This window comes from Castanea sativa, chromosome 5 (assembly GCF_040712315.1).
Source record: "Castanea sativa cultivar Marrone di Chiusa Pesio chromosome 5, ASM4071231v1".
Lineage (NCBI taxonomy): Eukaryota > Viridiplantae > Streptophyta > Magnoliopsida > Fagales > Fagaceae > Castanea > Castanea sativa.
The window spans coordinates 35,937,160-35,951,944 of record NC_134017.1 but is presented as its reverse complement, the minus strand read 5'-3'; the positions used below and the strand labels follow the sequence as shown (position 1 = coordinate 35,951,944).

General features: G+C 38.2%; 1 protein-coding gene across 3 annotated transcripts; it reads left to right on the top strand.

Moving 5' to 3' along the window:
• Positions 1-394: 394 nt before the first annotated feature.
• LOC142636938 (uncharacterized) lies at positions 395-13,081 on the top strand. 3 transcript variants are annotated; one of them, XM_075811229.1, is made up of 7 exons: positions 395-1,518; positions 2,425-2,543; positions 8,734-8,835; positions 9,965-9,994; positions 10,109-10,178; positions 11,163-11,206; positions 12,205-13,081. In XM_075811229.1, the coding sequence occupies exons 4-7, from the start codon at positions 9,978-9,980 to the stop codon at positions 12,425-12,427; spliced, it is 354 nt and encodes a 117-aa protein (XP_075667344.1). In that variant the 5' UTR covers positions 395-1,518; positions 2,425-2,543; positions 8,734-8,835; positions 9,965-9,977; the 3' UTR covers positions 12,428-13,081. The 3 variants fall into 3 exon arrangements, with proteins under 3 accessions (XP_075667344.1, XP_075667345.1, XP_075667343.1); XM_075811230.1 differs by having other exon boundaries at positions 9,954-9,994; XM_075811228.1 differs by lacking the exon at positions 8,734-8,835 and having other exon boundaries at positions 9,954-9,994.
• Positions 13,082-14,785: the final 1,704 nt, after the last annotated feature.

The following is a 14,785-nucleotide window of genomic DNA, read 5'->3' as shown; positions in this document are numbered from 1 at the left end:
ACTTTTAGTGGGTATGTTCATCCTTGTTTCAGACATCCTTCTTCATGGTTCTGTCGATGCAGGTGATAAATTATGAGCATACCTTTGGTGAGGTTGAACTATGCTTCTTGTGCATGCTGCATTTGTTTGGCCACCAAATGTTTGTGGAAATGTCCCCCTATCACAGTTTGCTTGGATTGATAGCTTGCTTGGAAATTAATATTTGCAACGGTATCTTTTTGCGTATTCATTGGTCTTTTTTTGAGGTGTGGAATACTATTGTTTTTGTGCTGCAACTTTCAAATCTAAGTACTTATTAATGTGAAACAAACGCTATAAGTGTCACAAATATGCTATAAGTGTACTCCATGTGATTAAGTTCCGTGCTAAGTGAGGGAGTTGAATATATCAAAAGTGAGGGAGTTCAATAGTGATATATAGTGGCATAGGTGTGAGCTGGATGGGGTAACTGAAAGGTACTATTCTTATTGGAAAAATATGAATTTTTCTTGCATAATCTTAATTTTATTGGAAAGCAGACCACGTTATTGTTTGGATTTTCTCCCCTTTTTGATGGAAATTGTTCATATGTAGATCATGAAATGACTTAAATGAGTTAATTGTTTTTTCATCAAATAAAAAATGCTCAAATGGATTGATTTCCATGGAAGTCATGTTGATCTGGTTTGTTAAAAATTTCATGCCTAGTAGTTTAATTATGTGGATATATTTTTTTATTTATTCATAGCTTGCTTGTTTTTTGTGTGTAACCTTATATGTAATTTTGAGTTCAATTGATTCTATATTTGTTTCCTTTCGGCAATGACGTCGTAAAATGTTTATCCAATTCTCTTGTCCTCCTTTTTTGTGTATCTCTGGTTTTCTATGGAGAAGTGGCAAGATAATTAATCGAAGTTAGATGCACATTTGTTGGTTACTTTTTCTTTTTCATATTTTCAAGGGATACCCCTTGTGAAAGGACAACATAACAGTGATCTCCTTTGCATGCCTTTTCTACTCATTCCTAATTGAATCTTTCACTGCTCATGGGGAGATATTTTCCTTCCCAGCTTCAGGTATGCAACATTTTTTTGTTTGTTTGTTTTTTTTTTCTTTTTTTCTTTTTTTGTTTATTATATAAGTAATAAAAATATTTTTTTAAAAGATTACAATGTATACTTCTTTTTAGGGGGGATGTCCTAATTTTCATTTGTTGCCTAATGTGTCTCCTCTCTCATCGTCTCTTGCTCAGCTTCCTCCCAATGCAGTCATCAATTATTGATGAGAGATTGTACATTGAAAAGCCAAAGCCACTAGAAGTTGCCTATCTTTCAATTGCAAAATGGATATATTCTGATCTTTCTAGCTTTGTTGTCAAGTTTCAACTCTAGTTTTTAAGACCTCTGTAACAGAGGATTGATTTTTATTTGTATTTTTGTAGACGAACGGTGATTTTGTTGCTAAACCCATGGTCTTTTGGGTCAATATTCAACTGGCAAGACAAATTATATAAACGTTTGCTAAAATGCAAATATCCAGGTTAGTCAAGTTTTATTTCTATTTGTCCCTTCTGATTTGTTAGTATGACTGGATCTCAAAGATGAATGTCCCTTATAATCTGTTTGAACAGGTGCTCACATTGGACCAAAGCCTACAAAAGACATTTTTTTGTTGTTGTTGTGGTATCACTAGTCACCCTCACTTTCCTATGTTTTTTATGAAGGCTAATTAAGTTTAAATGCACTATAGAAATAACATCAGTGTCGCATCAACACTTGGTACTAGACACCAGCAGCTAATTATAAGAGGCAGTTTATTATTAAAGTATCATCTTTGTAATTGAAGGTTAGGGTCACGTGCTTATTAATTGATTGTGTCATGTGCTTAATTGTTGATTAGTTAGGAGCCATGTGCTTAACAATTAGTTGGTTAGATCATTAGATCAATGTAGCCAGCTGGCAGTTAGTTGTGTTCATGAATTGTATAAAGGTGTGTAGATGGATTGTAAGAGGCTTGCAATGAGAATTCGGAATGTTCATATTCCCATTCTTCTCTAATCCCTTTCAATTCTTCTAAGAGGCATGGCTGCCCTCTTAGTCAGTCACTCACCATTTTTCCTTTGCTTAATCAGTTCTTATCAATCCTTTATTTACATATTTTTCTTGTTGTACAATTCTGGTTTGTCCTGTATCAAATCTCTAGCCAACCCTTGGTGCTAAGTCTAAGTTCATCCATCTCTATTTTTCCTGTTCTTTAATTTCCTGTTACAAAGATTTGGTTTGTCCTGCATCATTGTGATAAAAAGTTCTCCATTTTGTGCTTTGTTGTGGGGTTTTTGCTTTATCATGAGGTGGGTTTTTAGGTGTGTGTAAGAGATATTGTCCATAATCTTCCTTATCTTTTACTTTCTAAATTGTTAAATATTGATTTTGTTGTATCATACAGGTACTTGAAATGATGTTAACTGTGTTGGTGACTGTAGTTGAGGACATCGAATGCTCTGATATAGCTGATGTTATTGTTGAACTGAATCTTCTGAGTGCTCCAAATGCCCTTTAAAGAAGGTAAGGCAGTTCTTTCTTTCTTTTGGTTTCTTTCTAGCAACTCCAATATGTAAATGTCGTTAACACCGTTAGCACTATCAAGTTTGCAACTCTGTGGTTCTCCGAGTAATATTGCTATAGTTATCATTTCTTACTGACTAGATTTTAAAACTAATATACTTGATTTTTATCATTGCTTGAAGTTGAGTTGAAACCAATGTTAGTTTATGTTTTGGTATCTGAAAGATGTTTTCATATGGCTTTACATGAAATATGGTAGATTGTGGCCTGTTATGTTTGTCTTTATTGTTTGTTTTTGTTTCTTGGTGAAATTTTATGGCTTTGTTATACTTTTGAAGGAGAATTTACATATGCTGTAAATAATTCTGTCATATGTCTTTTGGGTTTTAGTTGGACAATAATGAGTTTATCTACTGATGTTGCAAAATTTTTTCTTTTAAGAACTTTTTTTTTTGATAGGTAAAAATATGTGCATTCAAAAAACACTACCTTATGCAAAAGACATAAGGCAGAGAGAAAAGTACACAGGGAAGAGAAAGAGAAAAAAGAAAAAAGAGGAGAAAAAACTAAGAACACAGAAGAGAACTAAGAAACATAGGGAGAGAATCACTAGAGGTGAGTCCCCAAGCAGACCAATCAAACAGAGTGCCACTAAGAGAGGCCAAAAGCTGGTCGTCTGAGCTTTCCATATCCTCAAACGTCCTCCTATTGCGTTCCCTCCAGAGACACCACATCAAGCATAAAGGAGCTAAATTCCAAATGCTAGACGAATGCTTTCCAAGCCAATTCCACCAACTGAATAGAGTATCCGCAATCGATCTAGGCAAGACCCAGGAAAACCCAAAAGATCTAAGAACCAAACTCCACAGTCTAGAAGCCTTTCCACAATGTAATAACAAATGATCCGCCGTCTCCCCATTACTGCGGCACATGATACACCAATCGACAAAATCCAACCCTCTTCCCCTCAAATTATCCCCTGTAAGGATCCTATCCCAAACAGCAGTCCACACAAAGAAAGAGACACGCCGAGGAGCCTTAACCTTCCAAACCCCTTTCCAAGGGAAGATAATAGGCGCAAAGCTTCTCAACTTATTGTAAAACGAACGAATATCAAAGACCCCGTTCTTTGTCAACTTCCATCGCATACGATCTACATTTTCGGTGTGAGGAAGATTGGATCCCAATGTTCGAAGAAAATCATCCACTTCACACATCTCCCAATCATTAGGACTCCGAATAAAACGAACATTCTAGCTTCTCCTCTCCTCAATCCCCAACCGTTCAAGAGAAGAGGCCACCGATGCCTCTTTATTGGATGCAATCCCATACACGCTCGGAAAGGACAACTGAAGAGGAGACTCCCCACACCAATGGTCAGTCCAAAGCTTCACTCTATTCCCCACCCCTACCTCAAAGTAAGTATTCTTGCTAAAATCCTCCCATCCCATGCAGATACTTCTCCACAAGCCACACCCATGTGCCCCTCTACCTAGCTTGGACTTCTATCCCCCCCAATCTTCCCCAAACTTAAGGGCTATGACCCTTCTCCAAAGCCTTGTCTCCTCAATCCCAAACCTCCATAACCACTTCCCTAGTAAAGCTTTATTAAAAGTAGTTAATTTCCTTACCCCTAACCCACCATTTTTCAAAGGTGCACACACCTTGTCCTATCCCACCAAATGAAGCTTGGAGTCCCCCCACAAGAAATCCCTTTGCAACCTCTCAATTTTATTGGCCACATGCGTAGGGATGGTAAAAAGAGACAGATAATAAGTGGGAAGACTAGACAAAGTGCTTTTAAGCAACGTTAGTCTTCCACCTTTTGACAGATACAACTTCTTCCAACCGGCCAACTTACGCTCAAAATTCTCCAAGATAGGATTTCAAACAGTAGGAGACTTGAAGGACGCCCCTAAAGGCATACCAAGATAGGTCATAGGCAAAGATCCAATCCGGCATCCCAAAAGCTCTGCTAAGACATGGATATTAGGAACCTCCCCAATAGGAACCATCTCACTTTTCAGCACATTAACCTTAAGACCTGTCAGCTCGAAAACAAAGAAGAAGCAACGAATATAAAGAATCGCTCCTCACGCATCGCAAAACGAATCGTGTCATCCGCAAACAAAAGATGCGATACACAAACCCTCCCCCTCGTCTACCGTGAGCCCTAAAACCTCGAATTAAACCAGCCCCTTCAGCTCTTTGCAGCATCTTACTAAGAACCTCCATCACAACCAAAAACAACATGGGCGACAGCGGGTCCCCTTGTCTCAACTCCCTCGAACTCCCAAAAAAATCAGCCGGGGTCCCATTAAACAACACCGAGAATTGGGCTGTAGATATGCAAGTGCGGATCCACCTACACCACCTCACCCCAAATCCCATTCTCCTCAACAAATCAAGAAGAGTCTCCCAATTCACATGATCTATGCCTTCTCAATATCTAATTTGCAGATAACCCTTGGAATCTTACTTTTCACCCTACTATCTACACACTCATTAGCAATGAGAACTGAATCAAGAATCTGTCTACCACCCACAAAACTGTTCTGAGACTCAGATATCAACTGATCCAACACCTCTTTCATGCGATTTGCCAGCACCTTGGCCAAAATCTTGTAGACACTCCCCACCAAACTAATAGGTCTAAAATCTCGAATATTGGAAGCACCATTCTTCTTAGGGATTAAGGCTAGGAATGTTGCATTTAGAGATTTTTCAAACTTACTGTGTTGATAAAACTCGTCAAACACAGCTAGGACATCTCTTTCCACAGTACCTCAACACTGGTGATAAAAAGCCAGAGAGAAACCATCAGGACCTGGAGCTTTATCTCCTTCCATCTCTTTGACAACTCGAAGGACCTCCTCCTTTTCAAACCTCTGTTCAAGCCAGTCCCTCTCCAACCCTTCTATCTGAACAAACTCCAATCCTTCCATGAAAGGCCTCCACTCCTCTGTCTCCTTGTACAAATTTTTATAAACTGTACAAACTTTGGTCGCCCATCTCAGATTCGTCTTCATAGGTAACCCCATTCACTTCCAACATACTAATATGGTTATACCTTCTCCGAGAATTGGCCATCTTGTGGAAAAATTTGGTATTGTTATCTCCTTCGTTAATACAAAGCATCCTCGATTTTTGCCTCCACGAAATCTCTTCCAAAGAGAGAAGATTCTGAATTTGGGATCTCAACCCAGCCCTCTCACCTAACTCCACTTCAGAAAGACCATGCTCCCCTTCCCTAACGTCCAATAATCTCAAAGCCTCCAACAATTCTTTTTTCCGACGCTCTACATTTCCAAACTCACTCCGGTTCCACTGAATAATATCTGCCTTCAATGCCTTGACTTCTTGGCAAGAACAAAGGTGGGGGTACCTGAGACGGAGTATCGATTCCACCAAGAATGAACCCTCTCTTTGAACCCATCCGACTTTAGCCACATGTTTTCGAACCTAAAAGGACTTTTCCCCCTTACAATCCGTCCTGCCTCCACTAAAATGGGGAAGTGATCTGAAATAGGACGAGATAAAATTCGTTGGGTCACATTCGGGTAGTGATCCTCCCAATCGAGGGAAACCAGAGCCCTATCTATCCTAGACATCGAGGGCTGATCCGAACCACTCGACCAAGTAAAACTCCCTCCTTCCAAAGGCAGATCTATCAAGCTAAGCTCCTCAATGAACTCAGAAAAGTTCTCCATTACTGGGGTGAGACAAGAACCCCCCAACCGTTCACTTGAGAACCTAACAATGTTGAAATCCCCTATGTAACACCATGGGACCTCCCAAAGTTGCTGAATACCAATCAGTTCATCCCACATATGCCCCCTCAAGTTATTATCATTCGGACCATAAACCCCAGAACAAGCCCAAATAAAACCGTCCCCCAAGCCCTGCCACCTGATTGAAACGGAAAATTGACCCACTAGAACCTCCAACTTTTCTAAAACCCTCCTATCCCACATCATCAAAATCCCACCAGCTGACTGATCTGCATCCAAAGCCACCCAATCTACATAGGCGGCTCCACAAACCTGCAGATCAACTGACAATCCATGCCTGCGAGTTTAGTCTCTTGAAGGCAAACAACATCACAATTCCAATCCCGTAATAAATTTCTAACTACCAAACGCTTCCGCGAGTCGTTCAAACCTCGCACATTCCATGACACCATTCTTAGCTTCATTAAAACTATAAAACTCCCCTACGCAGCCTCGTACAAGCACTCAAGGAAAATAACACCATCGTCCATCATAATTAACCAAGGAAATCAAATTCCTCAACTCCCTCTTCCCTTTATTCTTGGAGGCAACTTTACGGTGAGCTACATCTTTCCCCGTGCACCAACTTGGTTGCCTCAATCTCCGTCTCGAAGCCTTTGTAGGAGCATAATGCACCTCTTCTCATGTCGACCCAAAGGAAGCCCCATCAACTTCTACTCAAACCGGGGAGTCTCTCGTTTCACCCAATTAGAACTCGCCAAAGTGTTATCCAACCTCCTCACTCGAGTATTTTATTCAATTCAGCGATCCACAACCACCCCTGTGGGATTAATAGACATCAAGGGGGAAGAACTCTCCGCTTCACCCAGGGCCTCAACTGCATAGGCTGTTTCGACCTCAGACAAAGCCAATACCGATTGATTAGCCTCAATCCCAACTCTCGGTGGACTCAGGACAGAGGTAGATAGCTCGAGACCTTTAAAAGACCTTTCACCCTCTGTTTCAGCATTACCCAAAGTGAGCAGAGACTCAACGGCACTAGGCCCACCAGAAAAGAGACTCATAGCCACTGCCATAGTCTTCGCAGGACAACCCAAATGCTTTGAAGAAGAAACAGACACCAAATCAGGCCTCATGGTGTGAAGAAGGTCAATATCGGCCCTATCCAGTTCCGCCGGTGAAGCCCCAGCGAGAGACCCATCAGAAAAAGAGCCACCGTCCGCCACCGAGACGGTTGCCGGCCCACAACTAGTCTTGGTTTGGGTCGCCGCGCTCGTCGCCGTTGTCGGAGCAAGTTGTCGCACTGAGGCGACCTTCTCCGATAGCTCCGGTGACTCCTCGGCAGGGGCGAAGTCAATCCCGATGGCATCCTAAGCCTCCGAAGCTTCGTATGTTGCTTTGGACTTAGCCAAGACTTGATCTTCCAGACTTAAGAGACTCAGGTTTCTCCTTGGTGGGCTAACACTCACTTCCAGCCTACTTGGGCCATTGGGCTCAGAATGAAGGCCCACTTGGAACCCATCTTTGTCTAAGTCCACCACAGAACATATATTAGCTCGTGAACCACAAGGCTCCCTCTGATCTCTTGATACACATGGGAACTCCTCAGACCAACTTTATGCCACGCCACCCTCCTTTTTCCTTCTGCAATCACTTCTATGGTCAAGCACATTACTCGCCGGACGGCTTTCCCGATTCACGATTTTTTCCAAAAGCATGTTCAGACCCCTTTGATTTGAAATTCAGCTGGGATTTCCTTTGAATTCCTACCGGTTTTGTTATACCCACATTAAATGCCTCTGTACTACTCCGAGAACCTGCGACTCTACCTTCTAGAGTCATCGGACCAGCCAAGCTCATCGGGTTCTGTTTCACAACTGGGTTTTGCTTCTCAAAATGATTTTTTCTTCTGACCTGCACCTCATGCCCACGCACCACATCGGCAAAGGATGTAGAAGATTTAATCCCTGAGTTATTCTTAAGATGCTGAGCCACAAATTTGTACTGCCCAATCCCACTATTCGCATAGTTATCGGGTTCCAACATCTTCCTTAACTCTAACCCAAACACCCTCCATCCATTCTTAGCTCTGCCTACTGGAATAATAATGGACCTCCTAGACCCGCCAACTTTAAGTTCCGTCAATCGTAGGAACACGCCAAAAGAATTGGAGCTCCGTTGAAGGGTATAAGCAAAATCACCTTCCCTGAACGAAAAAAAAATACTTCGAACTGGACCCAACGACTAACTGTTCTAAGCTCTTCATCAGCCATTGTGCCACTGTCTTACCCATGAAGACCGACTTCATGAAGTACCTACACCGCTCAAAAATCCTTAAAGAAAAATACCGTCCCCCTTCCTCTACAACCAGTTGAAAAAGTTTGGATTCAATAAAAAAACTACGAACGCCTACCAAGTATTGAAATTCTTTTCCCTTTTGTTTTTCGGGTGAGATTCAGAAAATATTGCAGGTTTACTGCTTGATGTCTTGGAAAAGTAAAAAGTAATATCCAGTTCTTGAACCTTGATGACAATCCTATGTTGTAGTCTTCTTGATTGAGGTAGGGGTATGTTATATTAGAGGTAATGTTGCACGTGTTCCAACACTTGGCCTAATGAGTTTGACTAATTCCTGAAATTCGAAGTTATTATGGTTGATTTGTGTGTAGGTGAAAGTCTTATTCGTAGTGTTTTCTTTTTTGGATAAACTTTTTCATTGCTTTTTTTGACATTTTTATTCAGTTTTATTTGATCTTAGGCATCATTTTTCTGTGGACTAATTGGTTATTACGATGTCAACTATAAAAAAACAAAAAAATCAACTAACCTAGCATGAATGAAGGTGCACAATCGGGATACAATAGATAGTCATTAAAGCTTCACTAATTTAGACTGCCTTGAATACATTATGTTTGGAAATATATAGAATTTTTGGCTACATAGAACACTTTTGTGCCTTTTTAGTTTGGAAATATATAGACTTAAAAGGGATAAAAGGATGGTGGGGATAAACGCAAGCCTTTTTTTTAGAACACCGTTTAAGTTTTTTAAAGGTGTAAATGATTTTGATTTATATATATAAAAAAAATGTTTAAATGTTTTCTGCCTATATACTGTAATTTTCCGTTGACTAAAATTTTTTGACACACCAAATACCTGAAAACACAATATTAGTTTATGCCAAAAACAAATGAAACCTTAAGAGTTTTGTTGTTTTTTGGATTTGTAAGTAGTTATACATGCACTTGACGGTTCTTGGATCATGACCTCACACTCCTTTCCACTATTGTTGGAAGTAGAAGTTCCATTTAAGCTAGAGCTCATTGGCTAGGACCCTAAAGATTTTGTGATGCTTTGTTTGCTTAGAATGGAGCAAGTGACCCTGCCAAAGCATAAAGTTGGGGACTGCATTTTTTTTTTTTTGTTGTTGCCTAGTATAGAGATTTATAAATTCATCATTTCCTAAACCAAAATATTTGGCATGTTGGTCAAAATTACCTATTTTGAAAAGGAATAAAGGATACAAGCTCTGGGAATATAATATTTTTTTTTTCACTTTTTTTAAACTGTAGAACTTTTGAATGCTCCTAGAACCTGCATTTTTAGTGTCATTATTAAATTTTAGAAGTTTATTTATTTGACTTTCTTGTCCCTGACTTTTTCATTATTTTATTTCAAGGCAACAACTAGCCTTGCTTTTGTTATGGGAATGGAACTAAGGTTTGTAAGCTTCACCATATTTTTCTAAGCATCAGAAAATTAAAGAAGCGTGTTTATTATTTATTTATTTGTTTATGAAGTTGAATATAGTTGAGTCTTTACTTTTCTTGCTAGTGGTGTAGGGCCCTTTGGAGTTTCTCTTCTAGTTGCTGGGTTTGATAATTATGGACCAGAATTATACCAGGTATTTGTTTTTTTGATATGCTTTAAATTATAGTTACTAACTAGCTCCAATTTAGGTCTGAATTGTGTAATGGGTTGCACCTCTGAACATTTTGGCATACAAAAAACTTCTTTTACCCTAAATTTATGAAATTCTTTTGGCATTGCCTTGTTTGAAATGCAATATGATTTACTCTTTAAAATATTAATTGATGCTGTTAGTGACTTAATATTGGCTAGTTGTAAATGTGAATTTTTCAAGCTGGTTGTAGCATAAAAAGAGAGTATAATTATGTGATAAAGGTTCTTCTATTACTTTGGCTTAATTAGCACCGAAAATAAATTCAGGTAAGCTTCGTTTTTCTTCCTCACTAAGAATGTGGATTGTTATACTTGATGTGAATTGGTCTTGGTTTGGGTTGATATTACAAGTACCTTGCGTAAATTTCACATTTATAAACTGTTTTATATAATCCTTCTTTCTGTGTTTGATTTTTTGTCTTTGGCATGCGACTTTCCATCCTATGACTTTCTCCTCAAATCCCCAAATTGAACCATTGTTAACCACACCCCTCTATTGTGGTGTTGGTTATAATTACGATTGATTGATTATATCTGTATAATTTTGACATGTAGGGTATCTTTGAGTTTTACGAGTCTTTCACCGAGTATCTGACGATTTTGCAATTTATATATTGTTTAATTTCTGTGACTCAAATAAGGAAAAATCGTTTGCCAACCTTCCAATTTGTTGGTGTTGATGATGAGAAAAGCTAGAAGTGCTAGTAAGATTGTTTGCTGGAATCTGCTTATTTTTTCTGGTAATGTTCACTCTCTTTTTTTAGGAGGTCTTTTGTCATCCATGTTTAGTGAATTAGAAACTGATTTTTTTTTTCTCTTTTTTTCGTATATGTATTTGCATTAGATCTGTTGACCACCCTCTGTTCACCAAAATTTTAAGTCTGCGAATCTTCACCTTAATGACAAGCTTGATTACGTGTTTCAGACTGCGGTTTCGCTCCTCTACTATTGTCTGGTTCTGCGTGTCAGGTAATTTTGTGTGTATGATATTTAAATCTTGTTGATATAAAATGCTACAAATTATTATTTTTGACTGATGTTGGTAAATGTTTATTGAGACCCTGTGTTTGCATTCAACTTTATGTTTTATAGCACTTTTTATTAGAAATTGACAAAATGCAATTGAATAATTTTAGAAATTTTTCAAAAACCGTAAAACTGTGGCAAAGATGCTTAAGAATTTGAAATTGCTAGATATTGGATCTTTTAGTAATGTAACTTGAGATATGAAACTGGAGAAAATAAATCATTTCTATTTAGGGAGATTGGGGATACCAATGTCTGGGGTCGGGGTTGGGGACAGGAACAAGTTGATGTTCCTTGCCCTTGGACGTTTGGAGCTTCTTTAAAGACGTATATCTTAGTTGATATTATTATTCGATCACAGCTAGAAAATAAATTAATAAATAACAAGCCCAAAATAGAAAGGGACACAAATCTAACATGGTTCACCATGATTGCTCCACATGTGAGGGGGAATACCTCGCCCTTCTCTCTCTATCTGATACAAGTGTCATGGCCCATGGTGACTCTAGGCCTCTGGCTTCTAGAAGAAACGTTTTTGCATTACTTGATAGAGCCAGGTCCAAAACACAAGACACATCACAACAATCTTTCGTATTTTCAAATTCTGGCATCTACTTTTTATGGACCAGTCACCATTGCAATCCAAAGTAAATAGAATAAGTCAATGTTCAGTGATGTACATTTTAATTTGTGGGGCTTGCTGACCTGTGGTGTCCCTCAAGAATTGGTTTTCTGTAGAGCTTGGTGCCTTTCACTTTCCACATTAGGTGTTTCTTCCGCTTTTCCCGTTTTTGCTTATGTTGTAAATCTGAACTATATTCAGTTTTACTGGAGAGGGAAAGATGGCCTTCCAACTTTTCATGCTAGTCGTTTTATGTTGTTAGTTGCAAAGAATTTTCTAAGCAATTGAATATCTATGTTTTTTTTTATGGTGGCGATAGGTTCAACAGTCCAAAATTTGCCCCAAACAGGTCAAGTGTCAGCTTTCCCACTTGTGAATCTGATGAAATTGACCTGTCCAATGAAGATGCAATACTGGTAAAATATTTTCTCAGATTGGTGGAGACGATCTCCGATATCTATTTGGAGATCTCACAGATCTCCAATCAGATACGATGGAGATCTTGCAGTCTCGGACATTTATGCTCTCCATTGCCTTTTTAGCTGGTTCAATTGAATCTGACTACCACTTGTGGACACCTGCACGTTCAAATTGCTGTTTCTACTCAGTCAGTGATGGGTCTTGTCCTTCACCACCAGTGATGGGTCTTGTCCTTCACCACCCGACGACTAACATAATGTGCCTGAGTCCAAACTGACTTGACTTGACCAATGGACAACCCTAGATATGAAGACCATTTTGTTCCTTTCTAAGTGCAAGCCTTTCATTTGAGTTATATTACTGTACCTTCAAAAAAATTTCTTTTCAAGAGCTTTCAGCAGGCGCTTCATAATTTCTTACTGTTGTACTCACCTCTAGTGAGCCTCTCCCCATATTCCTTAGCTCTCTTCTCTGTAATTAGTTTCTTTTCATTTCTTTCTCATCTCGCGTTTCTTATCTCTATGTACTTTTCTCTCTGTCTTATGTATTTTTGCATAAGATAGTATTTTTGAATATACTTCTTTATTACTTATCAAAAAAAGAAGAAGAGATTCTTTGAGTAGGATATAATTGTTTCCCCCTTGTTGATAGTTTTCATGTTTTGGCACTCAGCCTTGTTTTTAAGTTTCTTTCTCATCTCTTGTGTTTCTTATCTCTCTGTACTTTTCTCTCTGCCTTATGTATTTCTGCATAAGGTAGTACTTTTGAATATACTTCTTTATTACTTATCAAAAAAAAAAAAAGAATCTTTGAGTAGGATATAATTGTTTTTTCCCCTTGTTGATATAATTTTCATGTTTTGGCACTCAGCCTTGTTTTTAAGGGTGGACCATATAATTTAAAAGAAAATGAGAAAAATTAATGTATCCATTCTTTTTTCTATTACAACAAGAATATGATTCTTTAAAATACATGAAGGTTTTAAAATTTTGAAAATATTGCTGATATTGGGGGATATATAGGTTTCCGTATTATAAAATACATCGCTTGTAATTAAAAATCGATCTCCATGTTAATTGTCTTGAATTTTTTTTATTCTAAGATTCTATGCAAAACACACAAATAATTTGCTTTTCATTAGACCACCGCCAAAGTAACAGAATGGGCCACTTGTTTGTCCTAATCTATAGACATTTTGTGTACTTCATAGTTTATACTTCTTGATTTTTCCTAATTATTTTTATTTGTTTAGAATTTTCAGAAAGTCCAATTTTCCTTTTTTCTTTTTCTCCTTTTTTTTTTTTTTTTAATGTTTTTGAAATTTGAAACTTTACATATTAATATTCTTGTACAATTCATGCTCAATTGGGAGGGTTTTTAATGCCATACTTTGTCAAAGTAATATGGTTGGACTTTTTGTTGTTGCTAGTACACGTGTTGGTCTTTGATACGTTAGAGGTTAGACTTAAGGTTGTTGCAAGAGTCGAGTCTAGAACCCTTGCCAATGGATGGTCTGTTGGTCCTCATTGTCGTTGTGTTGTCTCCTAGGTTATGAAATAACGTAATGAGTGGGTGAAAAATGTTGTAGAAGAGTTTTGAGAAATTTGGGTTTTAAGAAGTGAGTGGTTGGCTAACTTTGAGTCAAAATAAAAGATAGACAACACTTTTGAGGCAACATGAGTTGGGTTGTGTTTTCCTCCATGAAAAAAATTACTTTATGTTATCACTCGGTCAAAATCATTAGGGAATTAATGATAAATTGACTACAAAAGTGTCTTCATGAACATGAATGAAGGTAGTGAAAAATCATGATCCCTCGTTGGTAAAGTTATAAATATTTTGTGGGATATTGGATGGGCCCAAGGGGCACCCCACTTTTGTGGAAGGGGGATGACCTACTTAAATGGGCCTTTCTCACACAAGCACGCATCACCCTAGGTTGGGTGTGTGTGCATTCTATTTGGATTTGTCTAATATTGCTTATTATTTTTAGAAAAGCGTGATGATTAACTTGTACCTGTTATGAATTGTTGTGATTTTGTCTATGAATACTTTGTCCTCATTCATTCTGGTTACTTTTTATTTTCATATTTCGTGCTTAAGAATCTTTGAAAGAGAGAAAAACACAGTTTTGTTAGATGCGCACACATATTGGCATTGCTTTGCTTCTTCTGTTTGTAGAAGATTTTTGTATCCTTGGGGGTAGTTGTCCAATGGACTTAAAAAACGACTATGAGGGATGGAATCTATCTTAAGGACATGGTAAAAAACACTAGCCTTGATCATTTTTTTTTTTATGGGCTCGGCTTACATCTGGTTAATTTTTAATAGGACATCTCATTTGCTTTTAACAAACGGTTGAGATTAAAAGTAAAGCCAAGTCATTTTTATTTTGGGCAAATTAATGCCTGGCATGGTTTCTCAAGTGAAGATAACACACTGACATAAGGGTAACTACAAAAAGCTTGAGATCTCAATGT

Coding starts and splice junctions, on each gene's coding strand:
- LOC142636938 (XM_075811228.1), top strand. Junction 10,179..11,162: donor ATGGACCAGAATTATACCAG/GTATTTGTTTTT, acceptor TACGTGTTTCAG/ACTGCGGTTTCGCTCCTCTA. Junction 11,207..12,204: donor TGTCTGGTTCTGCGTGTCAG/GTAATTTTGTGT, acceptor TGGTGGCGATAG/GTTCAACAGTCCAAAATTTG.